General features: G+C 41.0%; 1 protein-coding gene across 3 annotated transcripts in view; it reads right to left on the bottom strand.

Moving 5' to 3' along the window:
* Positions 1-17,755, bottom strand: part of UNC79 (unc-79 homolog, NALCN channel complex subunit) — a 153,309-nt gene that overhangs the window by 75,298 nt on the left and 60,256 nt on the right. For all 3 annotated transcript variants that reach the window (XM_084631257.1, XM_084631258.1, XM_084631259.1), the window contains exons 21-27: positions 17,608-17,690; positions 17,369-17,517; positions 14,347-14,504; positions 12,687-12,868; positions 9,890-10,091; positions 7,875-8,054; positions 6,692-6,757 (exon numbers count right to left, since the gene is read on the bottom strand). In XM_084631257.1, the coding sequence (XP_084487383.1) occupies positions 6,692-6,757; positions 7,875-8,054; positions 9,890-10,091; positions 12,687-12,868; positions 14,347-14,504; positions 17,369-17,517; positions 17,608-17,690 (1,020 nt within the window). The remainder of the gene's footprint in view (positions 1-6,691; positions 6,758-7,874; positions 8,055-9,889; positions 10,092-12,686; positions 12,869-14,346; positions 14,505-17,368; positions 17,518-17,607; positions 17,691-17,755) is intronic.

Here is a 17,755-nt window from a genome sequence, read left to right as displayed (position 1 = left end):
TGTAAACAAACTGTCTCGCAACCCCCCAGCAGATTACCCCGATGGGCCACATACAGCCTGCATACGGGCCACAGGTTGCCCACCACTGCTTTAGAGGATAAGAGAGAGGGAAAATTCTGCATTTGATCAAATAGAGAATAAAGGATTCACCTTCTAACATGCTTAGTGCATACTTCTCTCCAGACACAGAAGAAAAGTGGATTTACCTGAATAGATTGTGCCACTTTAGGTTTATCCAGGAAAACCACAGCTTCCAAAGGAATGCAGAGACCCTAACTATCATCCAATGCTGCTAAGTAAATCCCTAAAATCTACACAGAGTGTGTTAAGGTATGCTGTCTGATAGTCTAAGCCAAATTGTTGCTTATACTGTAGTATACTATAGTATCATATCATATATATGGCTTTACAAAAGTTAAATATTTAGTACAAATATTGTCATTATTATTTTCCAGTGAAAGAAGTTGGATTTGATCATTCCCCTGCAGTGCATGCAACCCAAACAGTACTGCATGACAATCCGAACAAGAGGGAAATTGACTAACTGAGCATCATTGTCCATTCTGACTGAATGCAAAAAGGAAACAAGCAGCAAAAAGAACAAACAGTAAATTAGATTTATAACATTCTTTCCATTTTCATAATCTAAAACCTTTTCAGCAACATTTTTAGGTAAGGAATATTTTTAACCCTTATGATTTCTAACTCATAGGTGCACAGGAGCACCACGGAAAAAAAAATGGTGGGTCCTGGGGCACGCACCGGCAGCCCCATCAATGCCTGCCCAACCCCCTCCCCAATGCCTCCTTCCCGCCAGCAGCCCCACCAATCAGTGCCTCCCCCAGCACCTCCCACCCGTCGTGATTAGCTGTTCTGCAGCGTGCAGGAGGCACTGGGGGGAGGAGGAGAAGCGAGGGCGAGGCACACTCTGGGAAGGGGTTGGGGTGGAAAGAGGTGGGGCCTTGTGTGAAGGGGTGGAGTGGGGGCAGAGCCTGAGGCGGAGCCAGGGGGAGCACCCCCCGGCATATTAGAAAGTCGATGCCTATGCATAGGTAATGGAATTAGGTGTGCAGGGGGTTCTGCCGCACCTCCTAGCTTGAAGTGGTTTTCATCATATACAGGTTTAGTTTGGTGCAATGGCTCTCAGCACCCCCACTATACAAACTGTTCCAGTGCGCCTATTTTAACCTATCAGGGCCCCTTTATTTGGCCCATGAAATATCGTCCTACATTTTACCATATGTCTAAACAGGTCTTTATTATTGAGATCCTTCACAATAGAGATGAAGTATCAGAAGTACTGAGTATCTACAACTCCAGCTGAAGTCAATAGGAGCTACAGCTGCCCAGCACGTCTAAGTATGAGGTTTTTTTACAGCTAACAATATGTGAAGGTATAAAGCAGAAGTGTTGGTAGAGTATACAATGTACTGTAATTCCAACACAACCTGTTTAAATATTGATTAAAATAAAGTACGTGCTGCATAATTCAAATTCACATTCTTTTTTTCAGGTATGAATTAGGGCTGCAGCAGTGGCTCCCAGCTCCACGCTCCAAGCATTGTGACCTGGCACACGGTCTCAGCACCACTCTCATTCAAATTTGGCCCCAGACCTGAGGAAGAGCACTGGGGAGCTCGAAAGTTTGTCTCTCTCACCAACAGAAGTTGGTCCAGTAAAAGATATTGCCTCCACCACCTTGTGTCTCTTATCCCTGACCCCTTTTGGTCCTTTAGAATTCAACTGACAGTGATAACCTTTCCAAACAATTCCACAGCAGAGATATAATTCTCTATTAAATTCTATTGAATACTTCCTCTAAAAAGGACATCAGTCTCATTCAGACGATTTTACAGTTTTTTCTTTAGCCCCCTACTGGTTTCATCTCTATTAAATTCTGCGTGACTTTTCCATAACATAAAAAAATGTAACTATGGAACTGAATGAGTCATTAATGTGGGTCTAAATCTATCCCAAAACTTCCACATACAATTAAATGAGTAAGGAATCTGATAAAATTACCCTTTTTACTTTTGCTTACTGAGCTGTGTCTTTCAGAAACTTGAAGATAAGGAAATATTCAGCCTTGCAATGGGTATACAGTCATGGCATGAGTTAATGGATACTTCCAAGGACTTTTTCTGAGCTTTCACTCTCCAGAGTTAGTGTTATGCTCTTATGAGCATGCAAAATCTCATATCTGCTACTTCTCTCTGTTATCAGCATCCATTATGATGCCTCTGTAAACTACATCAGGGAAACTGGGGGGGCGGGGCAGATCCTCAGCTGCTGTAAATTATCATAGCTCCACTGAGGATCATCCCTGGCATATGTTAATTACATTGTCCTCCTCCTACTGGCTAGATGTCTGCTTCTTTAGCCATTATTATAGGGCAATTCATAAACAAGGACTATTGGGGGATTTGAGTGGTATTTGGTTTGTTATTTGTTTTAAATATGGAAGAGTCAACTGATCTAATTTAATAAACAGATATTTCGATATTACCCACCAGTTTGTAACAGTTCTAAGGTATGTCAGATTTGGAGACTAAATTTCTTGCACACATACAAAATGGGAAATTACTGCCTAGGAAGGAGTGCTGCGGAAAGGGATCTGGGGGTCATAGTGGATCACAAGCTAAATATGAGTCAGCAGTGTAATACTGTTGCAAAAATAACAAATATCATTCTGGGATGTATTAGCAGGAGTATCATTCTGGGATGTATTAGCAGGAGGAAGAAAAATTGTTCTTCTTAACCTCTGAGGATAGGACAAGAAGCAATGGGCTTAAATTGCAGCAAGGGCGGTTTAGGTGGACATAAGGAAAAACTTCCTAACTGTCAGGGTGGTTAAGCACTGGAATAAATTGCCTAGGGAGACTGTGGAATCTCCATCAATGGGGATTTTTAAGAGCAGGTTGCGCAAACACCTGTCAGAGATGGTCCAGATAATACTTAGCTCTGGCTTGCGTGCAGGGGCCTGGACTAGATGACCTGTTGAGTTCCCTTCCAGTTCTATGATTCTAATCTGAGACCCTTTCACCCTCAAATTACCTCATGACCTATCAAAATATATCATGAAACCCCAAACCATGATTAGACTGCCTCATACTAAACATGATCTCTTTGTCTTTTAGTACAAGCCACTCAGTGGAATTCCTGCCTTCTGTGACAAAGTGGGTTGGAATGCTGAACAGAATTAATAATGGCCTGATCCTGTTTCCTTGATTCCCACAGAACCTCCACTGATTTCAACAGGAGTTTTGACTGAGCTGGGACTGCAGGTTTAAACCTAAAATGCTGGAGTGGATGGGGACAAGGATCAAATCTTTACTTTTACATTTTCTCCGTGTAAGAGAGAGGTGTGTTTTTTGATAGCAGATGTGCAGAAAGTATTTGGAGCCATATTGGTTCTTTGGAAAAATCAGTCAAGTTCAGTATCACTATCCACAAGAATTCATAAGTCAAGCCTGCAAAAATCATGAGTTTTTTTTAAAATATAATAAACATTGGGTTCTTTTTGCCTGCAGGATTCCAAGTAGAAAGCAGACTTCGACTCCCTCAGGGAACGGATGGCCAGGATCCCCTGGGGGACTAACTTGAAGGGGAAAGGAGTCCAGGAGAGCTGGCTGTATTTCAAGGAATCCCTGTTGAGGTTACGGGGACAAACCATCCCAATGACTCGAAAGAATAGTAAATATGGCAGGCGACCAGCTTGGCTTAATGGTGAAATCCTAGCGGATCTTAAACATAAAAAAGAAGCTTACAAGAAGTGGAAGGTTGGACATATGACCGGGGAAGAGTATAAAAATATTGCTTGGGCATGTAGGAATGATATCAGGAGGGCCAAATCGCACCTGGAGCTGCAGCTAGCGAGAGATGTTAAGAGTAACAAGAAGGGTTTCTTCAGGTATGTTGGCAACAAGAAGAAAGCCAAGGAAAGTGTGGGTCCCTTACTGAATGAGGGAGGCAACCTAGTGACAGAGGATGTGGAAAAAGCTAATGTACTCAATGCTTTTTTTGCCTCTGTTTTCACTAACAAGGTCAGCTCCCAGACTGCTGCGCTGGGCATCACAAAATGGGGAAGAGATGGCCAGCCCTCTGTGGAGATAGAGGTGGTTAGGGACTATTTAGAAAAGCTGGACGTGCACAAGTCCATGGGGCCGGACGAGTTGCATCCGAGAGTGCTGAAGGAATTGGCGACTGTGATTGCAGAGCCATTGGCCATTATCTTTGAAAACTCGTGGCGAACCGGGGAAGTCCCGGATGACTGGAAAAAGGCTAGTGTAGTGCCAATCTTTAAAAAAGGGAAGAAGGAGGATCCTGGGAACTACAGGCCAGTCAGCCTCACCTCAGTCCCTGGAAAAATCATGGAGCAGGTCCTCAAAGAATCAATCCTGAAGCACTTGCATGAGAGGAAAGTGATCAGGAACAGCCAGCATGGATTCACCAAGGGAAGGTCATGCCTGACTAATCTAATCGCCTTTTATGATGAGATTACTGGTTCTGTGGATGAAGGGAAAGCAGTGGATGTATTGTTTCTTGACTTTAGCAAAGCTTTTGACACAGTCTCCCACAGTATTCTTCTCAGCAAGTTAAGGAAGTATGGGCTAGATGAATGCACTATAAGGTGGGTAGAAAGCTGGCTAGATTGTCGGGCTCAACGGGTAGTGATCAATGGCTCCATGTCTAGTTGGCAGCCGGTATCAAGTGTAGTGCCCCAAGGGTCGGTCCTGGGGCCGGTTTTGTTCAATATCTTCATAAATGATCTGGAGGATGGTGTGGATTGCACTCTCAGCAAATTTGCGGATGATACTAAACTGGGAGGAGTGGTAGATATGCTGGAGGGGAGGGATAGGATACAGAGGGACCTAGACAAATTGGAGGATTGGGCCAAAAGAAATCTGATGAGGTTCAATAAGGATAAGTGCAGGATCCTGCACTTAGGATGGAAGAACCCAATGCACAGCTACAGACTAGGGACCGAATGGCTAGGCAGCAGTTCTGCGGAAAAGGACCTAGGGGTGACAGTGGACGAGAAGCAGGATATGAGTCAGCAGTGTGCCCTTGTTGCCAAGAAGGCCAATGGCATTTTGGGATGTATAAGTAGGGGCATAGCGAGCAGATCGAGGGACGTGATCGTTCCCCTCTATTTGACATTGGTGAGGCCTCATCTGGAGTACTGTGTCCAGTTTTGGGCCCCACACTACAAGAAGGATGTGGATAAATTGGAGAGAGTCCAGCGAAGGGCAACAAAAATGATTAGGGGTCTGGAACACATGACTTATGAGGAGAGGCTGAGGGAGCTGGGATTGTTTAGCCTGCAGAAGAGAAGAATGAGGGGGGATTTGATAGCTGCTTTCAACTACCTGAAAGGGGGTTCCAAAGAGGATGGCTCTAGACTGTTCTCAATGGTAGCAGATGACAGAACGAGGAGTAATGGTCTCAAGTTGCAGTGGGGGAGGTTTAGATTGGATATTAGGAAAAACTTTTTCACTAAGAGGGTGGTGAAACACTGGAATGCGTTGCCTAGGGAGGTGGTAGAATCTCCTTCCTTAGAGGTTTTTAAGGTCAGGCTTGACAAAGCCCTGGCTGGGATGATTTAACTGGGAATTGGTCCTGCTTCGGGCAGGGGTTGGACTAGATGACCTTCTGGGGTCCCTTCCAACCCTGATATTCTATGATTCTATGAAGTCTTTGGGATGCATTCAGGTCATTATTAAGGCTTTTCTTCACCATCAGGAGGGCTAGAAACTTCCAATTTTTTAAAACCAAAGCTGAGATTCTCACATAATCACCTGAATCCAGAAGTTGAGTCTTTAAGAATACAATCAACTATCATGAGACTCATAACACAATCATGAAAGTTGGCAACACTAAGTTAGGTAATGTGCAGCTAATACTTCCCATGTGACAAGGGAATTGACCTTGGTAAACCTGACCTCTGCCAGGTGACTGGGGCCTGGGAATAAAGAATAGTCACTTCCAACACTCCTGCGTATCACATCTGTTATCAGATTGTGACAAAGTGTAAAGGCGCTCTGGCATGCAAAGACTCACCTAGTCTCTGCCTGCCACATGATTGATCTGCATGGGGCTATGAAAGGAAGGGGGTGCTGGTTCAAAGGAGGCTAGCATCGAGCAAGGTTGTGCCCCTGCCCTTCCCAGGTTGCTGAAACTGGGAAGGCCTAGCAGGTTATCACTCAGTAGTTTGAGTTGATTTGTTCTGGTTTTGAGCTTATATTTTAGCAAATAAAGCTAGTCCTGAAGAAAGGGACATGAAGAGATCCTGTAGCTGGGACTTTATTTTTCGGCACATTGATTTACACAGACCAGCAAATAATATTACTATTATTATTTATTGTGCAGTGACACTTAGGAGCCCCAGCCATTGAACAGGACTCCATTGTGCTAGGTGCTGTACAAACCCAGAACAAAAGATCAGTCCCTGCCCCAAGGAGTTTATAATAAGTATAAGACAGACTAATAGACTAAGAGTATATAATTTACAACAACTTGCAGGCCAAAATTATTCCTTCTTCTGGCACTCAACATTTTAAGAAAGAACCTTTTTGATAAGCTAGTGCCTGATGCAAATTTTTTATATCATGATCCAATAAAAGAGATAGCATTCCCTCCCTTCTTCCTGTATCCACTATACACCCCTCTCTTCAACAGAGGAAGTACCCACCTGGCGTTTGCTCTGGTGTTCCACCAAGTGCAGGAGCAGACTGTTCATGCCTCGTCAACCTCACAGCTAAAAACCAAGAATAATTCTGTTTAAATAATCAATAGAGACAACTTAAACTTCAATATATGCTCAGCATTAAGCTGAGTTTGATCTAAGAGCATTCTCAAGTGTATGTATTAATTGTTATTATGCAGTGAATGTAACATTTTAGAAGATTGATTTTTGTGGAGTTGTGGTTTTATGCTCTCTATCCCTTAACTCTAGTCTCCTTTATTACTCAGTTTTTCTGGTCCAAGATCATTAAACTAGAAGGACTCGTGCAGCATCCAGAGTTAATCAATAAAAGTTACATAAGATTCACAGAAAACTATAAGCAAAATAAATTTGGTTTTAATTTGGTTCTCTACTAATTTTAGAGAAAAAAATCTAATTAATTTTAGCAGCTCATTGGCACCGATGACTCAGGTTAATTTTAACAAGTATTATATTATACAGGTTGGGGATATTAAGTGTGGCTGAAGTGTCTTAAGTACAGGACTAATTAATATTTGTAAAGTCCTCTAAAAATGAAAAATAGATTTAATTGTCATTTTTCCTACAGCATATTAAAAATATTCTAATCATATATATTTTTACAGCACATGCAACCCAGAGGATTTTGAGAATCAATTTCCTCGTATGTAAGATGGTTATAAAAATGTTTTGTATGCACATTATTATACTGCTAAAGGAAATCTGCAAATATAGAATGGCTGCAGCAAAGAATTTGTTGTTTGAAAAGTGCCAATATATAGTATAGTGCTGCATAAATTGACAAAACATATTAATTAATAATTATCAGTAATAACTGAATCACTTTCCAAAAGCTACCTCTAGTTCTCGTCCAAGTAAGCAATACATTAGCCACCTTACGTAGATTAAAAACTATCTACAAACTTGTGTCAGAGCATTTCATTCTATCCATAAAACAAGTACAGCACAAAACTGGAATGTTGTCCCTGTTATTTGGAAAACTCACTGACTTCTAACTACCTGAATAATGTCTGAGTCAGTCCATAACCCAGATATGCTAAACTGTCCCAACTGGATGAATACTGAAAGTCCCATTGTGTACTCAGCAACAGGATGCAATCTTAAGGGAGAAGATGCAGGCTTATCACAAAAATATAAAAGGATACTCAACGGATTTTGGTGGTTAAGGTTTCTGGAAGGGAGAGTGCTCTCTTTGATTCCCCGGGTCCCTTCACACTGTCCCTCAGGGAACGCACGCTCTTCTGACGATTACGTGCAAAACGAGCCCTCTTGATCTTCCACATTGCTGTATCACTGAGATTGGCAACATTTGTCCGGACAGCAGTAATAGCTTTACAAATGCAATCAACCAAGTTAGGATTCATTCCACAACATATTTACTGCAATCCTGAAAAGTGCCACATGCAGGCAGACCCCAAGTCCCACTGAAGTCAACAAGCCTTTGACTGGCTTTGGGTGCAGGGGCTCCACCTGGGAGGAACTCATTGCATGATCTGAATCATCAGCTGTGAAACCCCGAACAGTTGACATATATATTTTAAAAAGTAATTTTGATCCTTCTCTAAATATTAGAGATGGAACAAAATGAGGCCCTTGAATCCAAACCCTTTTGAATTGAAGATGATGATGAATGAGGACTTCACCCTTTAAGAGAGCAGAAATCTCATGAGAACAGCTCAGAAAGTTTCAGTGCTGTCAAATACAAGCTCGGACTGCAGACCTGCTTTAGTCTCAGACTCAAACGCTGAACTGCCTGCGCCTAACTCAGATCTGCATCTGAACACTGCCCCCTGAGTCCTCTGAACAGGGTTCTCCTCTCCCAGGAGATTATTACCAGTAAACAGAGGTGAAAGTAAGCCGGTACGGTACAGTACAGCGTACCGGCAAGAGCTGGTACACAGCCGACCATACCGGCAGGGGCAGCTTCCCCAGGCAGGCAATTTAAAAAGGCCCTGCGCTCCTGGCATTGGCTGGAGCCCCTGGCCCTTTAAATCGCTGCCAGAGCTCCGGGGCTTCCAGCCACCGCCACAGCTACAGCTACTGTGGGGCTTCCGCAGTGATTTAAAGGCCCCACCCCTTCCATCTGAGGCCACCCCCCACCCACCTGCTGCTCAGGACCCCGGCCCTGCGTACCGGTAAGTCTCTTAAGTTCCTTTCACCCCTGCCAGTGCACTTCAATTAGCTTTAATGGAATCACTGATGATCTGGGCACATGAGACATTGAAGCCCTTTGATTTTTACAGTAATTAGAGATCCAAAAGCAAATAATCAAATCCCCTAAACACCATATGGTTATGTTTGCAATGCCAAGAAGCAAAGGGGCAAAAGGTGGACATCTGAAGCATAGTTATATATTAAATGCTTCCAAATATTTTTCACTTTAAGTTACTGATTTAAAAATTACAAATCAAATAAATCATGTGAAAATAATCATACAAAGACAAGTGCAATTATTATTTTGTCTTAGCCCATTGGAGGATGGAAAAAAAAAAACCAGGATCTCCATGGGTATCTTAACAGGAAGCCAGGTATGTGCAGTACCTCTGGTAACAAATGTCTGTTACAGACACAGTGGGAATTATTAACTGTTGTATGAGCCCCAATGTAATATCATCATTCCCATTCATCCATTTGTGTCTTTTGGACTGTATGGCTTCTGGGTCAGGGATTGTCTCTTTACCTATCTTTCTACAGCCCCCAGCAGAATGAGGGCCAAACATGACTGGAGCCTTTGGGAATAATAATAAATACATAATAATAGTATAATTAATTTATTAATTAATAATAATAATAGGGCAAACTAAAAACCCCTCTACACTAGGGCTCAAGAACAGTGTTTGGGGGAACTGGTTCTAAAGAACATTCAGGCTAACTCAGTTTGACCCTGACTATTCACAGAACCAAATTATGTTTCAACAAAGTCTGAGAACCATGTTTTAACTAAAGCAGAACATGGTGTTCAAAAACCTTCAAATATAATGTATCCTAATCTGGTCTAGGCATGTTCACACTGGGTTATCCACTTCTAGTTTAAAATGACTACACCAGTTCAGCAAACCTGGTTATAGCCCCACTGCAGATGGGGCCTTTGCTTCTCTCCTTCCCTAGTTCAGGGAGCTGAATTCCAGCAGTGGTGAAAGGTAATGTGTTTCCGATTCTGCTTACTTGTTGGAAAAGGGAATTCTTTGTTGCAGTCCAGATGAAGCTGTGCTTCCAGAGACAGTGTCTCAAAGCGATTCACAAAGAACTCCCAGCTCAAAGCTGGAATGTCCTGCTTTAGAAAATGAAGGAGCAAAAGCTTGCTGAGAATTGTGGGTCTGTCTTTGACAACTGTATCAAACTGGAAATCAAGGCAGAGGCACAGACCCTGTGGAGGAAAAAAAGAACAGAACTCAAATGTAAAGAGTATAACAAGTGTTCTTTAAAATAGCGAGGCAAACCTCACAACTTCTCTAATCAGCTGGTAGAGAAGAGGAGCCTGTTTCTGGTCTCTCACACATGTCAGTTGGGAATAACTCTACTGAAGTTGATGGAAAACCAGTGTAAGTGAGGGAACAATTAGGCCCTCGTCATTTTGAATGGGGGATTTTCCATTTTAATTTTTAAAAATACATAGGGTAAAATGTTGCCATATAACCTATTACATGCAACACACAAGATTCTCCCTGATCACACCCTGCTGCTCTCTTGGTTCCAGTGAAGTTATACCAGCGTAGTGGCCCCAAGTCATTTTAAAGCAGAGGAAGCAACCCAGAGTTCTGACAAGCAAGGTATACAGGAAACAATGCAGTGCATCTAGAAACAGTTTCAAACCCAAACCCCACCGTTGCTATGACATACCTGTCAGGCTGGTAATACTGTGGGTATTACCAATGCAGATGTGCACACCATGCAAAACCCTTTGCCTCAGAATTCTTGGGCTGAATTCTGCCTTCATTTTCATCCATGCAAACCCATTACTTTCAAGGAGTCTTCAAAAGCAAGGGGGTTCCGGGAATTTAGCCATTTATTTCCAGCAGAGCCATAAAAGTAGCATTGGGGCTAGTGCACTTAAGTCAAAAGCTAATGGAAAGGACTTTGCTTGCCAACAGAAATCCAAGGAGTTTGATATAGTTTTCATGGAGAGTGGAGACTATTGAAGCATGTACCACTAGAAACATATGTTACCTCCCATTCATTCAATCCATGAAACATGATGGGACTTTAGCAGCAATTCTACTGGTTCAACTGTTCTAAGTAATCAAAAATGTTATTTTAAATGTTTTAATAACTACATAGCTCAAAACTATAGGTCTGATCTTGACCTTCTAGTGTACCCAAAATTCCCATTGATTTCAGTAGGAGTTTTAGGTAGGTAGGCTCAGGCCCCAAATGAGAAAGATCTAGTACATGGTTAAAAGTATCAAAGGCACTAATCTCATAAAATGCTGCTGTGTTTTATTAGCACAAGAATTTTGAGCTTGCTGTCAACATTCATGTTTGAAAAAGACAACAGAGATTAAATATTTAACAAGTACAGCATATGTGGGACAAGTCTGTCTTCCTCAACAAGAACCACCTTTGGCCAGACCACAAAGAAAAATCTGGTTTGGGCAGTTATTTGCAGCCTTTGGCATATGCAATCAATTTGTCAAAGCACTAGGGACACATCTGAAAAGATTTACACAGGACTGGAGCTGAGCAACTCCCACTGTCTTCAGCAGAATCCACAGTCCCTGAGCTGTGCTTTGAAAATCTGCCCCATACATCGTATAAAATAGCAAACTCTTAACTGCATTTTATGGGCAACTGTACTGGAATTATTACTTAAATACTGTTTTTGTTCTATCTACCAGAAATAATTTATACCAGATATTGCACTAAACTTTATAATGAGATTTTTTCATCTTGCTTATAAATGTAGGTCCTGATCCTGCAAAGATTTATATATGTGCTTAATTTTAAGCACAAGTAGTCCAATCAGTAGGTCTTCTCACATGCTTAAAGGTAAACATGTGTATAAATCTTTCAAAGATCAAGGCAATAGGTAGCTTTGTTTTCATAAAAATTTCTGCTATCAGTTTACCTGTGAGTAAGGCCCTTCATGTACAGTGTTATTTTATTTAAAAATTCCTAGTAATTTATCAGTGTTTACCACAAAGATAAAAAAACGGGTGAAAATCAGTGCAAAAAATTAACTTCACTGTTTTCTGGTAAATATTGGGAGACAGGAGGACAGAAAAAACAACATATAGAGAAAAGTAAAAATACTGAAAGTAAAAGGAGTTTAATGCTGTGGTTTATTTCATAAAATGTACATTAACAGTTCGTACACATATGCACATGTGAGTGTGTGAATCTTCCACTACTTTGCCTTACTTTAACAAACAACTCGCAATTACACTTAGACTAATTTATTATTAACATAAACACATTTACCTTATATAATGTATTAGATTTTCTTAATATAAACAGTATTTTCCTGTACATGATTGGTCCAAACTTAGGGTGAAAATCAGTAAAAACTGAATAATAGCTTTTGTAAAACCTGGGAAATTTTCAGTAAGAATCAGTAAAAACTGAAAACGAAGGGCCTTCCTGTGAGTCAGTAGATTTTTGAACTATATTTTTTTCCCCAGCATTAAAAATAAAATCACCCCAATTTGTTTTACCATTATAAAAATAATTATATTTTTTCAAGTAATAGCTCAGATGCTATAGAACCCTACTGGAAGCTCTAGTGTTTTGGACCAGAAGACTGGCACCTCTAGAACCTGTGAAGGGCATGTTGCCTCTGTGTCAGTTAGCTACTGAGAACCTTAAGATGCTGTGTTTTCTGAGGTTATAGTGATGGGCCAAACTCCAGACTATGAATCTGAACGCCTTTGAACTTTGGGGGAAAAAATGGGTCAAGATCCTGTCTTTGTCACTTGCACTCATTTCTAGCTTTGATGTATGCTTTTGTTCCATATGGTGAACCTACCTGCAAAGCTGGCCTCTTTATGGTGTCAAGTAATAGCCCAGCTCTTGTAGCCACTGCTGGGTTGACATCCTCCACAGCAGTCAAAAAACAGCAGAACGCATGAGCCAAAGAATACTTCAGCAGGTGATTTTTTGTCACTGAGTGAATATCCAGAAACCTGCACAAAACAGCCACTTTCTCTACTGCAGCAGACAAGACCGCAAAACAAAGAGAATATTCACATTAATTCAGGCAGTGACCTGTGTTTTGAACAACATACACAGGCCTGTATCTCATCGAAAACAACAAAGAATAATTGAAACATCAACTTGTTTCCACTTCCAGCTCTGTGCAACAAGTGCACATTTTTCTCATCACCTCCAATTACTTACAGGTTCCCAGATTCTCCCCTACACTACAGCCACTTTGTTTCATAGCGTCAGTGAAAAGTGGCTCCAATGCCAGCACAGCCAGCCACAGGAGGATCATTCCAGTGCAGGAGGATCTTTTGAAGGCACAGAGCCAGGACAGCTGCTTCTACACCACCCAACCTGCCTACAACTGGCAGGGCTAGAGGAAGGGGCTTCTAAATTCATAGATTTTAAGGCCAAAAGGGACTATTACGATCATCTAGCCTGACTTTCAGTATAATACAGGCCAATAAAATTTCATCTGGTTCTCTGCATCCTAGCAATCGCAAGCAGCTGTAATGGCCCTTCAGAGGCACTGGCAAACAGCAGAATTTAGAGCAGCTTTTAGATGGACTGTCCTGGTGTACCGCTGGCCAAAGACCTCTTTACACCACACCCCTTTTCCTAAGCTGTCCTGTGCACTCCTTGTCTGCAGCCAAGGATGTGGGCCAATAATTCCAAAACCAAAATCCAGTGGGCTTGAGTCTCTTCTTCCTTACACCAGTGTAAATTAAAAGTAACTCCACTGAAGTCAGTAGATTGACACCAGCGTAACAGAGGAAAATAAGTGAGGCCCATTGATTGTAATAGCTGCTCCTTTCTTTTCATTCCCCTATTTCAAATACCAGGATCATTTTGATTTGAAGTTACTCCTCTTTTAAGGAGCAGACGAGAACACTCACTGCTTCTTGGCATTAAACCTGAACTTACATCATGGGCCTTGATTGACCAGTACAGAGAATATCAATCCAATGGGCAGTAATATATATCTGTTTTTTCTGATAACAGAAGGGTAAAACTATGCGTGGAGATTACTAGAGAATTTTATCATGCTACAAACATACACCAATAATGGAGAACTAAGTTAAATAACATTTAAAAGGCGATCCAAGAGGGTACACAGTGAGTAATGCTCCATGACTGGAGATATGTAAACTAGGCTAGCCTGAGCACTAGGAAATGGACTATAAGGAACAATCCTGCATTGATTAGAGATAGATGGACTATGTGTGGAGGACCTACTGGGTCTTTTCTATCAGTGTGGTGTATGATTTTATTAAATCAACCACCAGAGCAGCCAATGAAGACAATGAATATTTAAAAACAAAAACAAAAAAAACACTTATGGGTAGCAGATGGAAAGAAACTATAGAAAAAGAGCTTCTCTACCTTAAACAGCCAATGTCAACTACAATACCTGCAACTGACAAAGCCCCTTCCTCCCTGCCATATTAACCCCCATGCAAATATCATACACTTCTCAGACCTACCTGCTTCAAACCTCATCTTCCAATCTTTGCTGTTAAAATTGCTGTTTATGATTGTCCAGAAAATATCAGCTCCATGAGGAAGCGACAGAGCATGTAGAAGAAGTGGGACAGCCAATGAAGAAAGCTGAGAGAAATCAGACTTCACTACTCTCCATAAGCTAGAAGGACCAACAAAAGCAAATCTGATCACAGAATCTGTCTTTTACTTCACAGAACATCCTTCATATTAAATGTCGACATTATGTTGCTGGGGGGAATTTGCTTAATAAGAAAAGGGGTAACATTTGTGAGTTACACCCAGCACCCATGTTAACAATTCAATGTTGCTGTATGTGGAAGTCCCATATTCCCCTGCATCTATATTCATTTGAATTAATTTTTTGGGGGGAGGTTCTAGCAGTTTTTTGGAAATTGTCTATGATAGACATTCACCAGCATAACGGAGACAGAAATGTATTACTCCACATGAGAAACATACATCTGGCTCGTAAAACAAGCAGTGTGTGCAACACAGGAACTGCTATGCCTGATCAGATCAAAGGTCTATCTCATTTGGTGTCCTCTCTCCAACAGTGATGCTTTGGCACCTGCTTACAGTTGGTTACTCCCCTTTGGTTTTACCCTCGCCAAATGACATATTTCTCAGCTAATATTAAGAGGTAGCAGGGAATTTTCGAACCATTTTTTTTTTATATAGAAAACGTTGTTCCTGCAAAATCTAAGTGGTCTTCGGTAAAACTTTAATTTTACCAAAATGTTTTTGATTTTTTTTATTGGGAAAATCTAAATGAAATATTTCATTTCTGACGGGGTGCTCCTGAATCAAAAAACTTTTCAGTTTTTTTTAACTGAATTAAACATTTTGTTACGGGTCAGTTCAACATTAATCTGCGTCCACCCGGGCAGCTGCAGTGCCTCATGGAAGCTGTAGTTCAGATGCTTCATGCCCTCTTTCTCCCCCTGTGGGCTTGGCTCCCCAGCCAGACTCTATCTCCCATGGTGCACCTCATTCTCCCCTCCAGATGCTCCCTTTGTGGCGCATTACAGGGAATACAGTCTGTGACAGGAGCCTGGTCCATAGAAGAGAATGGGGAGGAGGGATGTACCCAAATTACAACCCCTTTGAGGCACTGCAGCAACTCAGGCAGACATAGTTCCCTGTCAAACTGAACCAAAACATTTCAACATTTAATTCCAGTAAAAAAATTCAATATTTCAATTTTTCATCCAGATTTGGAACTGACAAACATAAGAACAGCCATACTGGGTCAGATCAATGGTCCATGTAACCCAGTAGCTGATCTGCAGTCAGTGGCCAATGCCAGATGCTTCAGAGGGAATGAACAGAACAGGGCAATTAGCAAGTGATCCATCCCCTGTCATCTTGTCCCAGCTTCTGGCAGTCAGAGGTTTAGGGACACCTAGAGCATGGGGTTCATCCCTGACAATCCTGGCTAACAGGCATTGATGGACCTAGCCTCCATGAACTTATCTAGGTTTGTTTTTTTTTTAAACCCAGTTATACTTTTGGCCTTCACAACATTCCCTGGCAACAAGTTCCACAGGTTAACTGTGCATAGTGTAAAGAAATACTTCTGTATCTAAGTTTTAAACCTGATGCCTATTAATTTAATTGGGTGATCCCTGGTTCCTGTGTTATGTGTAGGGGTAAATAATACTTCCGTATTCACTTTCTCCACACCATTTATGATTTTATAGACCTCTAGCATATCTCACCTTAGTCATCTATTTTTCTAAGATGAATAGTCCTAGTCTTTTTAATCTCTCCTAATATGGAAGCCGTTCCATACCCTTAATAATTTTTGTTGCCCTTCTCTGTTCCTTTTCCATTTCTAATATATATCTTTTTTTGAGATGGGCTGACCAGAATTGCATGCAGTATTCAAGGACTGGGTGTACCATGGATTTATAGAGTGACATCATATTTTCTGTCTTATTATCAATCCCTTTCTTGATGGTTCCTAACATTCTGTTAGCTTTATTGACTGCAACTGCACACTGAGCAGATGTTTCCAGAGAACTATCCATGATGACTCCAAGATCTCTTTCTTGAGTGGTTACAGCTAAATTAGACTACATCGCTTTGTATGTACAGACAGAAACAAAATGTCAAATACCAGAATTTCCTGATTTTCTACCGGCTCTAGCTAATGTCTAATATAAACACTGCCATATGCACTCTTGAGAACAGAGATATTGTGCAACCCTTCTTATTATTATCATTATTTATACTGCACCACAAGTGCACGTAGTGCCTTACAGACAAATAAATAATCCAAGAAAGCTCTGAAGATTTAACAATTTAAGATGAATCCTGCAAGTCCTTACTCACACAAGTTGTCCCACCAAAGCTGATTGAATTGCTTACGCTAGTAAGGTGTTTACATGATTGGGCCCCAGAGCAATAAGACTTGACATAAGGAGAGACAATAATGGACAAAAGGGAAGGGAGGAAAGAAAGGAATGAGATCTACACAATGTCAGTTTCTTAGTAAATGAGATGACAAGTTCGTTGTTCACATGGCCAAACTCCTTGAAAATAAACTACAGCAAGTGTTTCAGCCCACAGCACTCAAAACAGAACTTATGATTTAAAAATAAAATTCACATGCTGTACATAATTCTGATCTGCTTTTCCTTGAACTGTTTTTTTATTATCCACAAATCAGTTTCATGGACAATATATGACCATTCCTGGAACCAAATTTGCACTGCAATCAGGGAGGCACAGTGGTCTAGCAAATGGAGCACTGGACTGGGAGTTAGGATACATGGGTTCTGTGTGACCTTAGAGAAGTCACTTCACTTTTCTGTGCCTCTGTTTCTCTTCTCACCCTTTGACTATCTTGTCTATTTAAACTGTAAGATCTTTGAAGTAGCAACTGCTTCTCACTGTGTGTTTGTACAATGCCTAGCAAAATGGACCTCTGATTCTGGTTGGAATTTAGAAGCATTAACTGTAATATAAATTAAAATGACAATTCCTGGGTTAAAAGCATACCTTGCAATCAGCATGTGATCTTGAATGTAAGCTAAGAATTGTGGATGGTCCTTTCTTGAAATGTACAAACATTCCCCATGAAGACAGAGAATCTTCAAACAGTTCAGCATGTTAAAAAGAATGTCTGGCTCTTCAAATCTGGCCATTTCCTGTGCAAGCAATTCATGTAATTAATACTACTCTCAAAGCAGGGATGTCATTAAATCAAATATATAAATTTAAAAAGTAATCAGCTGTACCTGCAATATAGTGTATATGAGCTTCAACGTAACCGGAAGTTGCTGGTAACAGAATTTTCTTTCAGTGTCATTTTTTATTGATGCTAAAATCAAGTTACATTAGAGTCATTAATATATCATCTCTTTTGCTGGTTGGGAATGAAACTAG

The sequence above is a fragment of the Lepidochelys olivacea genome (assembly GCF_965140295.1).
Source record: "Lepidochelys olivacea isolate rLepOli2 genome assembly, chromosome: 6".
NCBI classification, from domain to species: domain Eukaryota; kingdom Metazoa; phylum Chordata; order Testudines; family Cheloniidae; genus Lepidochelys; species Lepidochelys olivacea.
This window is presented reverse-complemented; position numbering and strand designations above follow the sequence as displayed.